Consider the following 14,493-nt stretch of genomic DNA (forward strand, 5'->3'; position numbering starts at 1 on the left):
GCTTCTGGGTAGAACCTGCACCTTTGCTTTTAATGAAACTAGGCTATTATGGAAAATGAAGTATTTGTAGTAAGTAATGGCTTTTTGTTTCATTCTTTAGGGCATTCTGCTTCAGACGAAGTTCAGTTGAAGGTAAGCAATTGAGTAAAAACAAGGAAAACCCTTAGTGTTACAAAGTTAAGACATGATGAAAAATATCCATTTCATCTCTTAATTTAGATAATACTTTTATCATTTATAGGTATTTGCCAATTAAATACCTAACTTACAGATAAAGAATCTGAGGCTCAGAGAGGTGAAGTGACTTGTCTGAGTTCACCAAACTAGGAAGGAGAAAAGCTGGAAAATGAAGCTAGGTCTTCTGGACCCACCTGTTGTGCCTTTTCTGTGTCAGAACTATCCCTGGGTGTTTTGTTTGTTTGTTTGTTTGTTTTTAATTTAATTTAATTTGTTTACTTTTGGCTGTGTTGGGTCTTCTGGCATTCTTTTTCAAGTTGTGGATCACAACACATTAGTGGATCTTGTTGATTCCCTAAGAGACCATCAGAAAACCTGTTAATCAGTGGTATTATATTTACATACCACAATAAAAGAGAACATCAGTCTGCGAGTCTTAGTGCACTGTCTTATAAGGGGGAGTTCAGGAGAGAATATGTATAGGGCTTGGGGATCTGGACTCGAGGGGTTTAAGGCACATCTATCAAGATGGGGAACTGATCTGTATTAGACAGAATTCATGGCATAGTATTTTAGGAGTAGTGGACACAGTGAGGAGAGGGTCTTGAATTGAGTTTTGATAAGTAGACCAATGTTTGATAAGCTAGCTGTTTGCCCTGGTAAGTAGTCTGTTGTCCTGATGGGAAAATACGTTGCCCAAATGAGCAAACTGTCAAGATAAATTAGTTTGCAGAAATTTCTGTAGCAAACAGTGAAGTTATTTAATAGTTTATAGCCTTATCTTTTTGAGCAAGAATTTTCTGAAATGGTTGTTTTGACACAAATATTCTCAGACCTGATAATTAAGCTATATGGATATAGGTTGTCTCAACTCTCAGTCTTGAAATCAGTTTAGTAGGGCATGATCTACAGTTTAAAAAAATGAAATAGAATAAATTAGAAAATTTCTATTTTATAAGTATTATTTAATTATAATTTGGTCAAGTTATATATGCACATGTGTACTGGATCAAGGTGGCAAAACGTTAAAAAAAATTGTAAGGATCTGGACCGAAGAAGTTTGAAATATACTGTGATATACTTTATAAACCCAGTAGGTGATCAGATCACCTATTATAATAGTATTCTTAATATCCCAAATAAAAATTTAGTTATAATATTTGTAACTAGCACCAACAACTTATCACAAGATAACAGACTTAAATTTTTTGTCATATTTTCATGTTGCCAAAAAAACACAGGGTACTTTATCTTTTTATCAGTACTGTTATGTATACACCAGTAGGCATTTTATTGTGCTAGAAATTGAATGGTGTTAAAGTATTCTGTAAGGAAAAGAAAAACGTGCGTTACACTTCTGTAAAATGTTTAAAAAATTAAAAATACAGAAGTAAAAAGTAGAAATCTTTTTTCTCTCCTTCTCACAGACTACTTTAACACCAGTAAATTTCTCGTACATGCAAAGGCCCACTGCAGTTAAGTATAGGAGTCCCATATCCTTGCTTACTCATCATCTCTGGACAGTATTACCTTTTTTTAGAAAAAATATTCTGCTAATCTGATGGGTGAAGAATAATTCAAAGGCTGATAAGCTTTTTCTTTACATAATAATAGAAGTGCATCCTTTGCAGGTGTCTGGACTACAACTTCTAGAACCACTCTAGGAATCCTTCGGAATTCGTTGTATCGTTATTGTTGTCATACTCTCCCCCCGCAACAAATTCATATATTGTTGTCTTCCAGGTCTAGGAAAGAGCTCATCTGGTTCTAATGTCTATTGAAAACAAAATATTTTTCTTCTTTTCTAGCCTTTCTTTCACTCAGAGACATCATTAATTTTCATGTCATCATTATTATTATTTTTTTTACATCTTTATTGGAGTGTAATTGCTTTACAATGGTGTGCTAGTTTCTGCTTCATAACAAAGTGAATCAGTCACACACACACACATATGTTCCCATATCCCTTCCCCCTCGAGTCTCCCTCCCTCCCACCCTCCCTATCCCACCCCTCTAGGTGGTCACAAAGCACCGAGCTGATCTCCCTGTGCTATGCGGCTTCTTCCCACTAGCTATCTATTTCACGTTTGGTAGTGTATATATGTCCATGCCACTCTCTCACTTTGTCACAGCTTACCCTTCCCCCTCCCCATATCCTCAAGTCCATTCTCTAGTAGGTCTGTGTCTTTATTCCTGTCTTACCCCTGGGTTCTTCATGACATTTTTTTTTCTTCGATTCCATATATATGTGTTAGCATACGGTATTTGTCTTTCTCTTTCTGACTTACTTCACTCTGTATGACAGTTATGTCATCATTATTATTTGACTATTTAAACTATATTGCTTTTTTATTTTTAAACAGAACAATGATAAAAGTGAATTTCTGTCAACAGCACCTCCTCGTGGGCTAAGGAAAAGACTAATAGGTGTGTATTTCTTTTTACACTGAGTTTTTATAAAAAGAAGCATCTAAACGAGGCAATAATCGTTAAATATACAGGTTCTAGTCTTAGAATGCTTACTTTTTATCTTTGGGCTGCCACTTACAGGGACCTCTCTATGCCTCAATTTTTTTCATTTGCGAAATAGGGATAATAATGGTACCAGCCTCAGAGTTATTTTGAGATTAATTGAAATAAAGGATGTCAAAGTGCTTAGCGTAGTGCTTGACCTTGGTATGTGCTTAACGGGTGTTGGCTATTATTACCTTTTATTATTATAACTACTTATTGCTATTTCTTTTCATGAAAGAAAGGATATGTTCATGTCTTCAATTAAGCTGTAGATTCCTTAAGGGCAAGGACTATATCTTATATTTTAACTCATAACACTTAGCACTATGTCTACATTATAGTCAGTGGATATTGAGGTTAGTTAAAATTCTTCAATAAAGTAACATGCCTTTTAGTTTATTTGTCTGAGACAGTTTTAGAAATAGTTCTATTGATTTATTTAGAAGTTTTATCAATATATTGAAACAATTTTAAATATTTACTTACAGTTGTACTGAATAGTATACAAAGCCAAGTAAACAGACATGGTTCCCACCTTTGGGGAAATTAAAAATGGTTTTGGGTTTTTTTTATGTTTTGGGGGGTTTTTTTGGCCACACCACATGGCTCACGGGATCTTAGTTCCCCAGCCCAGGGTTGAACCCGGTCCACGGCAGCGAAAGCGCTGAGTCCTAAACACTGGACTGCCAGGGAGCTCTCTGGTTTGGGGTTTAAATATTTAATTCTGGGGCAAATGACTTTTTGACCTTTATATTTCTGAAAGATGTCAACTCCTTTCTTGGGATTGACCCCTTGATAATAATATTAGCTAACATTGTTAAATCTATGCCCTGTAGCCCTTCTTTTTTCAAGGTATAGAGTTAATAATACATTTTTAATCAACATAAAAATTATAACACTAAATTATTGGATATCTGAAGCAATAAAAGATGATATATGCAATTGATTATTATTATTTTATGTCAAATACATCCCACATCTTAAGTTTCCTCCTTACCCCACAGAAGAATCCTTTTTAGAGAGAAGGTGAACTTCCTTCTCCTTCTCAATCACCACCAAACAAATATATCAACATGTGTGATGTATTCATGTAAATAGGGTAAAGACATTGTCTGGTACCTCCTACCACTTCTAACCCTTGCATCTACCATGGGCAGCAATCAGTGCAAATCTGAGTCTGCTAAGCTATGTATGCCCACAAAATCAAGCCTTTTTTTTTTCTTTTTCAGTATCTATATTTGTTATTTGCTGACTCTGGATATCCTGAAATACGCTCTTCAAAATAAAGAGTGATTTGCTTAAAATTATTTCATTCATATTTTGGAAGTTAACCTTTTATGATAGTTTTATACTTATTTTGTTGAGTGTAAGTTTTATCCTTTATGATTATAAAACTAGCTTTATTATTTCTGGAGAGTGGTGGGGGTGGCTACGGTTTAAAAATATAATTCTTACATCTACCCTGAGACGGATTGTGCGTCTGTATTAGTAGTACTTAAAGTGGTAGCTGTCATGTATTGAGTGCTCTCTCAGTTAGGATGGCATTTTCAGTAGGCAGCAATGGAAAATTCTATAACAGTGGCTTAAGCCATGGACACTGAAGTATCTCACATCATAAGAAGTCTAGGGATACACAGTTCACGGTTGATGTAGTGACTTAACAGTGTCATGAAGGATACAGGTTCTTCCTGTCTTTTCGCTTTGCCGCTGGCATTTTTCTTTAGTTTTGATATTTTATATTGCAAAATGGCTTCCATAGCTTTAAGCTATGGGTATAAGTAAGGGGCTTTCCTTCTATAAGTGAGGAAAATCTTTCCCAGAAGCTTCCAGCAAATTTCCCCTCAAGTTTCATCGGTTAAAGGTTTACGTAGCCAACTCTAGTTGCAAAGGAGGCTGAGAGAGCACGTATCTGGCGAAGGAAAAGACAATTAATTACTGTGATTATTTTTCCCTTAGGGTGGAGCATATTGCCACATTTTACAATGAATTCTATTAGCAAGGAAGAAGGAAAGAGAATGGTATTAGGTACGACTGACAATTTCTGCCACATTTCCTATGTGTTAGGCATTGTTAGTTGCTTTACATGCATTTCAATGTAATCTTCACAATGCTTTATTAAATTAGGCACTGGTAGCCTCATTTGATAAGTGAGGAAACTGGTGCTCAGAAAACTTACATAACTAGCTCTGGTGAAATCATCAGCAAGTAATGACAAAACCAGAAGTCACAATCTCTTACTTCAAAGCCCACACTCTTCCTAATACCCCACAATGCCTCTCTTGTCAAACTGTCCAATTTTCCCAATTGCTTCCTCCCCACACAGTTCCAAAGTTTCATTCTGACAGTGAAAGTGAATATTCTGCTTCCAACTCGGAGGACGACGAAGGGGTTGCACAGGAACATGAAGAGGACACTAATGAAGTCACATTGAGCGAACAGATTCAAGCTCAGAATAGAGTAGTTTCGGCTCCTGTTTGCAAAGAAACGCCTTCTAAGAAAATGAAAAGAGATAAAACAGTAAGTGAAGAGAGAGACTTTAAAGAAAAATCAGTAATATCTCAAAGATAAGCTACCTAAGAGATCCAAATGGGAGGATGAACATAATTTTTTTTCTTCACTTTTCTACATTTTCTCAGCCTTTCACATAAATTCCCACATATATTTGTGTCTATTTCTGGACTTCGTATCCTGGCCTCTCTGTATCCATATTCATGTATCAGTACCATAGTATATGCTAAAGGTGACAATTCAGTTGAATTAAAAAGAGCTTTTAAATAAATATTAATTGGATAATTGGAGGCAAGACTTCTCAGTCTATACCTTTTTATATAGTTTCATTTTTGTAACATTGCTGATGTAAAGTCAGTGTAAGTAATAAATGATGTGACTATGGACCCATGTTGCGTTGTTTGGAGAACACTGCACATATTATGGCCTGAGAAAAGGCTGATTATCCCAGCGTGCTCTGTAAAGACTCAGAGCAGACTAGGAAGCCTCCTGCTTGAATGACTTTCCATTCCTTCCTTACCACCACGGAGCTCAGTCCTGCCCCAAATCAGTAGACCACGTGGTGAGTCATTTTACTGGAATAGTAGGCAAGTCTTTTTTTACCTTGCTGTTGATGTCTTTCTCATTTCCACAGTCCTTCAACTGTACTAATTAAAGGATTTGCTAGGAGTGTGTGAGGCAAAACAAAGGTCCTGACGTGTAAACCCCCTTTTTTTTTTTTCCAGTCTAAATGGGAATTATATGTTGGAATTTAGGAATCGTTTTTGGGCCAACTACTTCAATCTAGTCATTTTCTTCAACTTTTATGATCCTAAGAGTTACTCAGTTTTATTACTGGAATTAAATTTGCTTGGTCCTTAGTCTGTGTTGTTGCTTCAAAAAGAAAATACTGACTGCCAAGTAAAGAATTTCACATATCCTGTTTATGCTAATTTTACTGTCTAGTCCTCATATAAAACAAATATCTGAAACTAAGAACTCACTTTGCTTTGTCCACTTTCAGAGTGACTTAGTAGAAGAATATTTTGAAGCCCACAGCAGTTCAAAAGTTTTAACCTCTGATAGAACACTGCAGAAACTAAAGAGGGCTAAACTGGATCAGGTATGTTGCAAGGAGTGTTACTTGTAAATTGTTCTTATTGTGAGCTGAAAAATATAGTACATAAGCAGCAAATCTGAAGAATAAGTGTACATAGCAGAATACTATGCTGATCAAATGAAACACAAATTAGTGTGACATCACTATTGCATATTTTATTATGTAAATGGTAACTGGTTCACTGGATTAGAATTGTTTGACAGACTCTAATTATACATATATAATTACATATTTTTCTCTTATTTATCGTTTCTTCAGGATCTACAATAATCATCAGGGTCATAGTTTCTTTTTTTAATTTATTGAAGTATAGTTGATTTACAATGTTGTATTAATTTCTACTGTACAGCAAAGTGATTCAGTTATACCTGTATATATATTTTTTTCATATTCTTTTCCATTATGGTTTATCACAGGATTTTCTTTTTTTAACATCTTTATTAGAGTATAATTGCTTTACAATGGTGTGTCAATTTCTGCTTTATAACAAAGTGAATCAGTTATACATATACATATGTCCCCATATCTCTTCCCTCTTGCATCTCCCTCCCTCCCACCCTCCCTGTCCCACCCCTCTAGGTGTTCACAAAGCACCGAGCTGATCTCCCTGTGCTATGTGGCTGCTTCCCACTAGCTATCTGTTTTACGTTTGGTAGTGTATATATGTCCATGCCACTGTCTCACTTTGTCCCAGCTTACCCTTCCCCTTCCTGTATCCTCAAGTCCATTCTCTAGTAGGTCTGCATCTTTATTCCTGTCTTGCCCCTAGGTTCTTCTGACCATTTTCTTTTTTTTTTAGATTCCATATATATGTATTAGCATACGGTATTTGTTTTCCTCTTTCTGACTTACTTCATTCTGTATGACAGTCTCTAGGTCCATCCACCTCACGACAAATAACTCAGTTTCGTTCCTTTTTATGGCTGAGTAATATTCCATTGTATATATGTATCACAGGATTTTGAATATAGTTCCCTGTGCACGGTCATAGTTTCTTTGATATCCATATACCATTAATCTCTGTTATCAATTTAACCCACATATTCATTGAACCTCACACTGGTCATAAATCAAAGACTGACCTGACTCTCAGTTGAAAACCTTGCAAAAAGCAGAGGATATTCTGCTTCTTGCTATTATGGAAAGCCTGCCCATTGCAGTAAGGTAACAAGGTTGCTATATACTCTGGTTCCAGTGTCTTGTTTTATAAAAAATAGCATACAGTTAGACTCAGGGCTTTGACAGATACCTCACTAAGAGAGGACAAAGAACCATCTGAATAAGAAAATCTTTCATTAGCAAGTGGGCTTGAGGGACTTCCCTGGCGATCCTTGGTTAGGACTCCGTGCTTCCACTGCAGGGGGCATGGGTTCAATCCCTGGTCAGGGAACTAAGATCCCACAAACCACGCAGCCAAAAAAAAAAAAAAAAGGAAATGGGCTTGATAATTTAAGTCAAGAAGAGATTGTTATTGACTCAGAGAGAATCAGGATTTTATTATTTTCTAAAATAGGAATTCAGTGCAATTTCCTAAGGTATACAGGGCTTTTGACAGAGTTTCCAAGCTATAGAAAAGAGAGAAGAGAGGTTTACCATAGGGTAAACCTATATGGCTTGGATGACGTGGTGCTGTGTGGTTGGGGGTTTTTGGTTTTTTCTGTTTTGTTTGTTTGTTTCCACCTGTCTCATAGGTATTGCAACTCAGATCAGAGACTAGCTGAAAACGTGTCAAGAAACCAAGCTGTTCAAGGAAGAGATGGCACTAACATCTGCATAGTGCATGTATTTTTTTTTTTTATACAGCAGGTTCTTACTAAGTCATCAGTTTTACACACATCAGTGTATACATGTCAATCCCAATCTCCCAGTTCATCCGACCACACCCACACCCACCTGCCACCACTTTCCCCCCTTGGTGTCCATATGTTTGTTCTCTACATCTGTGTCTCTATTTCTGCACTGCAAACTGGTTCATCGGTACCATTTTTCTAGGTTCTACATATATGTGTTAATATATGATATTTATTTTTCTCTTTCTGACTTACTTTACTCTGTATGACAGTCTCTAGATTCATCCACGTCTCTACAAATGACCCAATTTGGTTCCTTTTTATGGCTGAGTAATATTCCATTGTATATATGTACCACATCTTCTTTATCCATTTGTCTGTTGATGGGCATTTAGGTTGCTTCCATGACCTGGCTATTGTAAATAGTGCTGCAGTGAATATTGGGGTGCATGTGTCTTTTTGAATTATGGTTTTCTCTGGGTATATGCCCAGTAGTCAGATTGCTGGGTCATATGGTAATTCTACTTTTAGTTTTTTTTTTTTTTTTGCGGTACGCGGGCCTCTCACTGTTGTGGCCTCTCCCGTTGTGGAGCACAGGCTCTGGATGCGCAGGCTCAGCGGCCATGGCTCATGGGCCTAGCCGCTCTGTGGCATATGGAATCTTCCCAGACCGGGGCACGAACCCATGTCCCCTGCATCGGCAGGTGGACTCTCAACCGCTGCGCCACCAGGGAAGCCCTCGTCTAAGAGTTTTAGAGTGTCCGGTCTTACATTTAGGTCTTTAATCCATTTTGAAGAGGCTGTCTTTTCTCCACTGTATATCCTTGCCTCCTTTGTCATAGATGAGTTAACCATAGGTGCGTTGGTTTATCTCTGGGCTTTCTATCCTGTTCCATTGATCTATATTTCTGTTTTTGTGCCAGTACCATATTGTCTTGATGACTGTAGCTTTGTAGTATAGTCTGAAGTCAGGGAGTCTGATTCCTCCAGCTCCGTTTTTTTCCCTCAAGACTGCTTTGGCTATTCAGGGTCTTTTGTGTCTCCATACAAATTTTAAGATTTTTTGCTCTAGTTCTGTAAAAAATGCCATTGGTAATTTGATAGGGATTGCATTGAATCTGTAGATTGCTTTGGGTAGTATAGTCATTTTCACAGTATTGATTCTTCCAATCCAAGAACATGGTATATCTCTCCACCTGTTGGTATCATCTTTAATTTCTTTCAACAGTGTCTTATAGTTTTCTGCATACAGGTCTCTTGTCTCCCTAGGTAGGTTTATTCCTAGGTATTTATTCTTTTTGTTGCAATGGTAAATGGGAGTGTTTCCTTAGTTTCTCTGTCAGATTTTTCATCATTAGTGTATAGGCATGCAAGAGATTTCTGTGCATTAATTTAGTTTCCTGCAACTTTACCAAATTCATTGATCAGCTCTAGTAGTTTTCTGGTGGCATCTTTAGGATTCTCTGTGTATAGTATCATGTCATCTGCAAACAGTGACAGTTTTACTTCTTTTCCAATTTATATTCCTTTTCTTTTTTCTTCTCTGATTGCCATGGCTCAGACTTCCAAAACTGTGTTGAATAATAAGGGCGAGAGTGGACATCCTTGTCTTGTTCCTGATCTTAGAGGAAATGCTTTCAGTTTTCCACCATTGAGAATGATGTTTGCTGTGGGTTTGTCATATATGGCATTTATTATGTTGAGGTAGGTTCCCTCTCTGCCCACTTTCTGGAGAGTTTTTATCATAAATGGGTGTTGAATTTTATCAAATTCAACAAATTCAAATTTTGTCAAATTTTGTCCAAAGCTTTTGCTGCATCAACCTAAATGCCCATCTATTGAGATGATCATATGGTTTTCTTCAATTTGTTAGTGTGGTGTATCACGTCGATTGATTTGCTTATACTGAAGAATCCTTGCATCCCTGGGATAAATCCCACTTGATCATGGTGTATGATCCTTTTAATGTGTTGTTGGATTCTGTTTGCTAGTATTTTGTTCAGGATTTTTGCATCTATATTCATCAGTGATATTGGTCTGTAATTTTCTTTTTTTGTAGTATCTTTGTCTGGTTTTGGTATCAGGGTGATGGTGGCCTGGTAGAATGAGTTTGGGAGTGTTCCTTCCTCTGCAATTTTTTGGAAGAGTTTGAGAACGATGGGTGTTAGCTCTTCTCTAAATGTTTGATAGAATTCACCTGTGAAGCCATCTGGTCCTGGACTTTTGTTTGTTGGAAGATTTTTAATCACAGTTTTTATTTCGTTACTTGCGATTGGTCTGTTCATATTTTCTATTTCTTCCTGGTTCACTCTTGGAAGGTTATATCTTTCTAAGAATTTGTCCATTTCTTCCAGGTTGTCCTTTTTATTGGCATACAGTTGCTTGTAGTAGTCTCTTAGGATGCTTTGTATTTCTGCGGTGTCCGTTGTAACTTCTGCTTTTTCATTTCTAATTTTACTGATTTGAGTCCTCTCCCTCTTTTTCTTGATGAGTCTGGCTAATGGTTTATCAATTTTATCTTCTCCAAGAACCAGCTTTTAGTTTTATTGATGTTTGCTATTGCTTTCTTTGTTTCTGTTTCATTTATTTCTGCTCTGACCTTTATGATTTCTTTCCTTCTACTAACTTTGGGTTTTGTTTGTTCTTCTTTCTCTAGTTCCTTTAGGTGTAAGGTTAGATTGTTTATTTGAGATTTTTCTTGTTTCTTGAGGTAGGCTTGTGTAGCTATAAACTTCCCTCTTAGAACTGCTTTTGCTGCATCCCATAAGTTTTGGATCTTCGTGTTTTCATTCTCATTTGTCTCTAGGTACTTTTTTTAAAAAATAAATTTACTTATTTTATTTATTTATCTTTGGCTGCATTGGATTTTCGTTGCTGCGTGTGGGCTTTCTCTAGTTGTGGCAAGTGGGGACTACTCTTCGTTGTGGTGCGTGGGCTTCTCATTGTGGTGGCTTCTCTTGTTGCAGAGCACGGACTCCAGGCATGCAGGCTTCAGTAGTTGTGGCTCACGGGCTTAATTGCTCTGCGGCATGTGGGATCTTCCCCGACCAGGGCTCAAACCCATGTTCCCTGCATAGGCAGGCAGATTCTTTTTTTTTTTTTTTTTTTTTTTTTTTTTTTTTTGTGGTACGCGGGCCTCTCACTGTTGTGGCCTCTCCCGTTGCGGAGCACAGGCTCCGGATGCGCAGGCTCAGCAGCCATGGCTCACGGGCCCAGCCGCTCCGCGGCATATGGGATCCTCCCAGACCGGGGCACGAACCCGTATCCCCTGCATCGGCAGGCGGACTCTCAACCACTGCGCCACCAGGGAGGCCCAGGCAGGCAGATTCTTAACCACTGTGCCACCAGGGAAGCCCTGTCTCTAGGTGCTTTTTGATTTCCTCTTTGATTTCTTCAGTGATCTCTTGCTTATTTAGTAATGTATTGTTTAGCCTCCATGTATATGTGTTTATGTTTTTTTTCCCCGTAATTGATTTCTTTTCTCATAATGTTGTTGTCAGAAAAGATGCTTGCTATGATTTCAATTTTCTTAAATTTACTGTGGCTTGATTTGTGACCCAAGATGTGATCTATCCTGGAGAATGTTCCATGTGCACTTGAGAAGAAAGTGTATTCTGCTACTTTTAGGTGGAATGTTCTATAAATATCAATTAAATTTACCTGCTCTGTTGTGTCATTTAAAGCTTGTGTTTCCTTATTTATTTTCTGTTTGGATGATCTGTCCATTGGTCTAAGTGGGGTGTTAAAGTCCCCTACTATTATTGTGTTACTGTCGATTTCTCCTTTCATGATTGTTAGCATTTGCCTTATGTATTGAGGTTCTCCTGTGTTGGGTGCATAAACATTTATAATTTTTATATCTTCTTTTTGTATTGATCCTTTGATCATTAGGTAGTGTCCATCCTTATCTCTTGTAACAGTCTTTATTTTAAAGTCTATTTTATCAGATACGAGTATTGCTACTCCAGCTTTCTTTTGATTTCCATTTGCATGGAATATCTTTTTCCATCCCCTCACTTTCAGTCTGAATGTGTCCCTAGGTCTGAAGTGGGTTTCTTGCAGACAGCATATATATGGGTCTTGTTTTTGTATCCATTCAGCAAGCCTGTGTATTTTGGTTGGAGTATTTAATCCATTCACGTTAAAGGTAATTATCTATATGTATGTTCCTATTACCATTTTGGGTTTGTTTTTATAGGTCCTTTTCTTCTCTTGTGTTTCCCACTTAGAGAAGTTCCTTTAGCATTTGTCGCAGAGCTGGTTTGGTGGTGCTGAATTCTCTTAGCTTTTGCTTGTCTGTAAAGCTTTTGATTTCTCCGTTGAATCTGAATGAGATCCTTGCTGGGTACAGTAATGTTGGTTGTAGGTTCTTCCCTTTCATCACTTTAAGTATATCATGCCACTCCCTTCTGGCTTGTAGAGTTTCTGCTGAGAGATCAGCTGTTAACCTTATGGGATTTCCCTTGTATGTTATTTGTCATTTTTCCCTTGCTGCTTTCAATAATTTTTCTTTGTCTTTAATTTTTGCCAGTTTGATTACTGTGTGTCTCAGCGTGTTCCTCCTTGGGTTTATCCTGTATGGGACTCTCTGTGCTTCCTGGACTTGGGTGGCTCTTTCCTTTCCCATGTTAGGGAAGTTTTCGAGTATAATCTCTTCAGGTGTTTTCTCGGATCCTTTCTCTCTTCTCTCTCTTCTCCTTCTGGGACCCCTATAATGCGAATGTTGTTGCATTTTATGTTGTCCCAGAGGTCTCTTAGGCTGTCTTCATTTCTTTCCATTCTTTTTCTTTATTCTGTTCCACAGCAGTGAATTCCATCATTCTGTCTTCCAGGTCACTTATCCGTTCTTCTGCCTCAGTTATTCTGCTATTGATTCCTTCTAGTGTATTTTTCATTTCAGTTATTGTATTGTTCATCTCTGTTCTTTAATTCTTCTAGATCTTTGTTAAACATTTCTTGCATCTTCTCGATCTTTGCCTCCATTCTTTTTCCGAGGTCCTGGATCATCTTCACTATCATTATTCTGAATTCTTTTTCTGGACGATTGCCTGTCTCCTCTTCATTTAGTTGTTTTTCTGGGGTTTTATCTTGTTCCTTCATCTGGTGCATAGCCCTCTGGCTTTTCATCTTGTCCGTCTTTCTGCGAATGTGGTTTTTGTTCCACAGGCTGCAGGATTGTTGTTCCTCTTGCTTCTTCCTTAGTGCATGTATTTATATATAAGCAACATCGGGGAAGGAGAAGTGGATCTAGGGTCAAAGTAGGACTTCATAGGACTTAGAGACAGACAGACCTGTTGAAGGATGAAAGAAACACCTGTTACTGATAGTGAAGAAAGGAAGGTCTTTCATTAATCGTAGACATAGCTGACAGATACAGTCATAGTAACATGTGTCAATGAGCATTTATTTCTCATGTCTGCGGGTCACCTGGGAGTTGGCTGATCTAGGATTTGCTCCACGTGTCTGTCTTCCTTGTTGGACCTCCTTGGAAAGCTAGCAGACGCATGTTCTTTTCATAACAATGTCAGAGACAGAAGAAGTAGAAAAACAAAAGACCTCTTAAAGCCTGGGCTCACACTGTCTCAGTGTCACTTCTGCCTCATTCTAGTGGCCACAGTAAATCACGTGGCTGAAAACAAAGTCACAGAACAGGGGACGGGGACTAGAATCCACCCGTTTAGTGGGAGGGATTGCAAAGTCACATGGCAGAGGGTACGGATAGGAGGAGAGGCAAGTGTCGGGGCTAATAATGTAATTCTGCACAGATACTAAAGTTTGAAATGAAGGTGAATAGGTGACATAACATTTCAGAGTTCACACTAAGTGTGAGTATGCTCTGATAATACAGTATAAATAACTACTGAAAATGACACTAGTGCTTTATCTGCTTTTCAGGGCTCTAGACGTTAGGAAAAACAACATCAGATGGAGAGAGAAATTTTTGAAATGTATTACTTTACAGTTTTACTTAGAATTTGTCCTATTTCTCTTTAAGTATATGGATGAATAAAAACTGTATAGACTAGAGTGCCTGGAATCTTGGTTGCTGCTTTAGTCTTCAGTATTAGAGAAATATTTTACTTAAAGGATAAAATCATGAAAACACAGTAATGCCAGGGTAAAAATGCATATACAGCTTTTTACTAGAGTTTTCATTTCAAGAAGTGAGCTGTGTTTGAGTCACTAGCATGAATTTCCAAGTTTGGGGTACAGAGCAATGTATCTTCCTCAGTTTATTTTTACATTATTGTTTTAAAAACTTTGCCGTGGGCTTCCCTGGTGGCGCAGTGGTTGAGAGTCTGCCTGCCGATGCAGGGGACACAGGTTCGTGCCCCGGTCCGGGAAGATCCCACATGCCGCGGAGCGGCTAGGCCCGTGAGCCATGGCCGCTGAGCCTGCGCGTCC

General features: G+C 37.9%; 1 protein-coding gene across 1 annotated transcript in view; it reads left to right on the top strand.

Moving 5' to 3' along the window:
• Window positions 1–14,493, top strand: part of ORC2 (origin recognition complex subunit 2) — a 46,848-nt gene that overhangs the window by 18,653 nt on the left and 13,702 nt on the right. The window contains exons 6-9 of the mRNA XM_079710754.1: window positions 101–132; window positions 2,541–2,604; window positions 5,015–5,208; window positions 6,203–6,301. Of these exons, the coding sequence (XP_079566880.1) occupies window positions 101–132; window positions 2,541–2,604; window positions 5,015–5,208; window positions 6,203–6,301 (389 nt within the window). The remainder of the gene's footprint in view (window positions 1–100; window positions 133–2,540; window positions 2,605–5,014; window positions 5,209–6,202; window positions 6,302–14,493) is intronic.

The sequence above is a fragment of the Hyperoodon ampullatus genome (genome assembly GCF_949752795.1).
Source record: "Hyperoodon ampullatus genome assembly, chromosome: 8".
Taxonomy (NCBI): Eukaryota; Metazoa; Chordata; class Mammalia; order Artiodactyla; family Ziphiidae; genus Hyperoodon; species Hyperoodon ampullatus.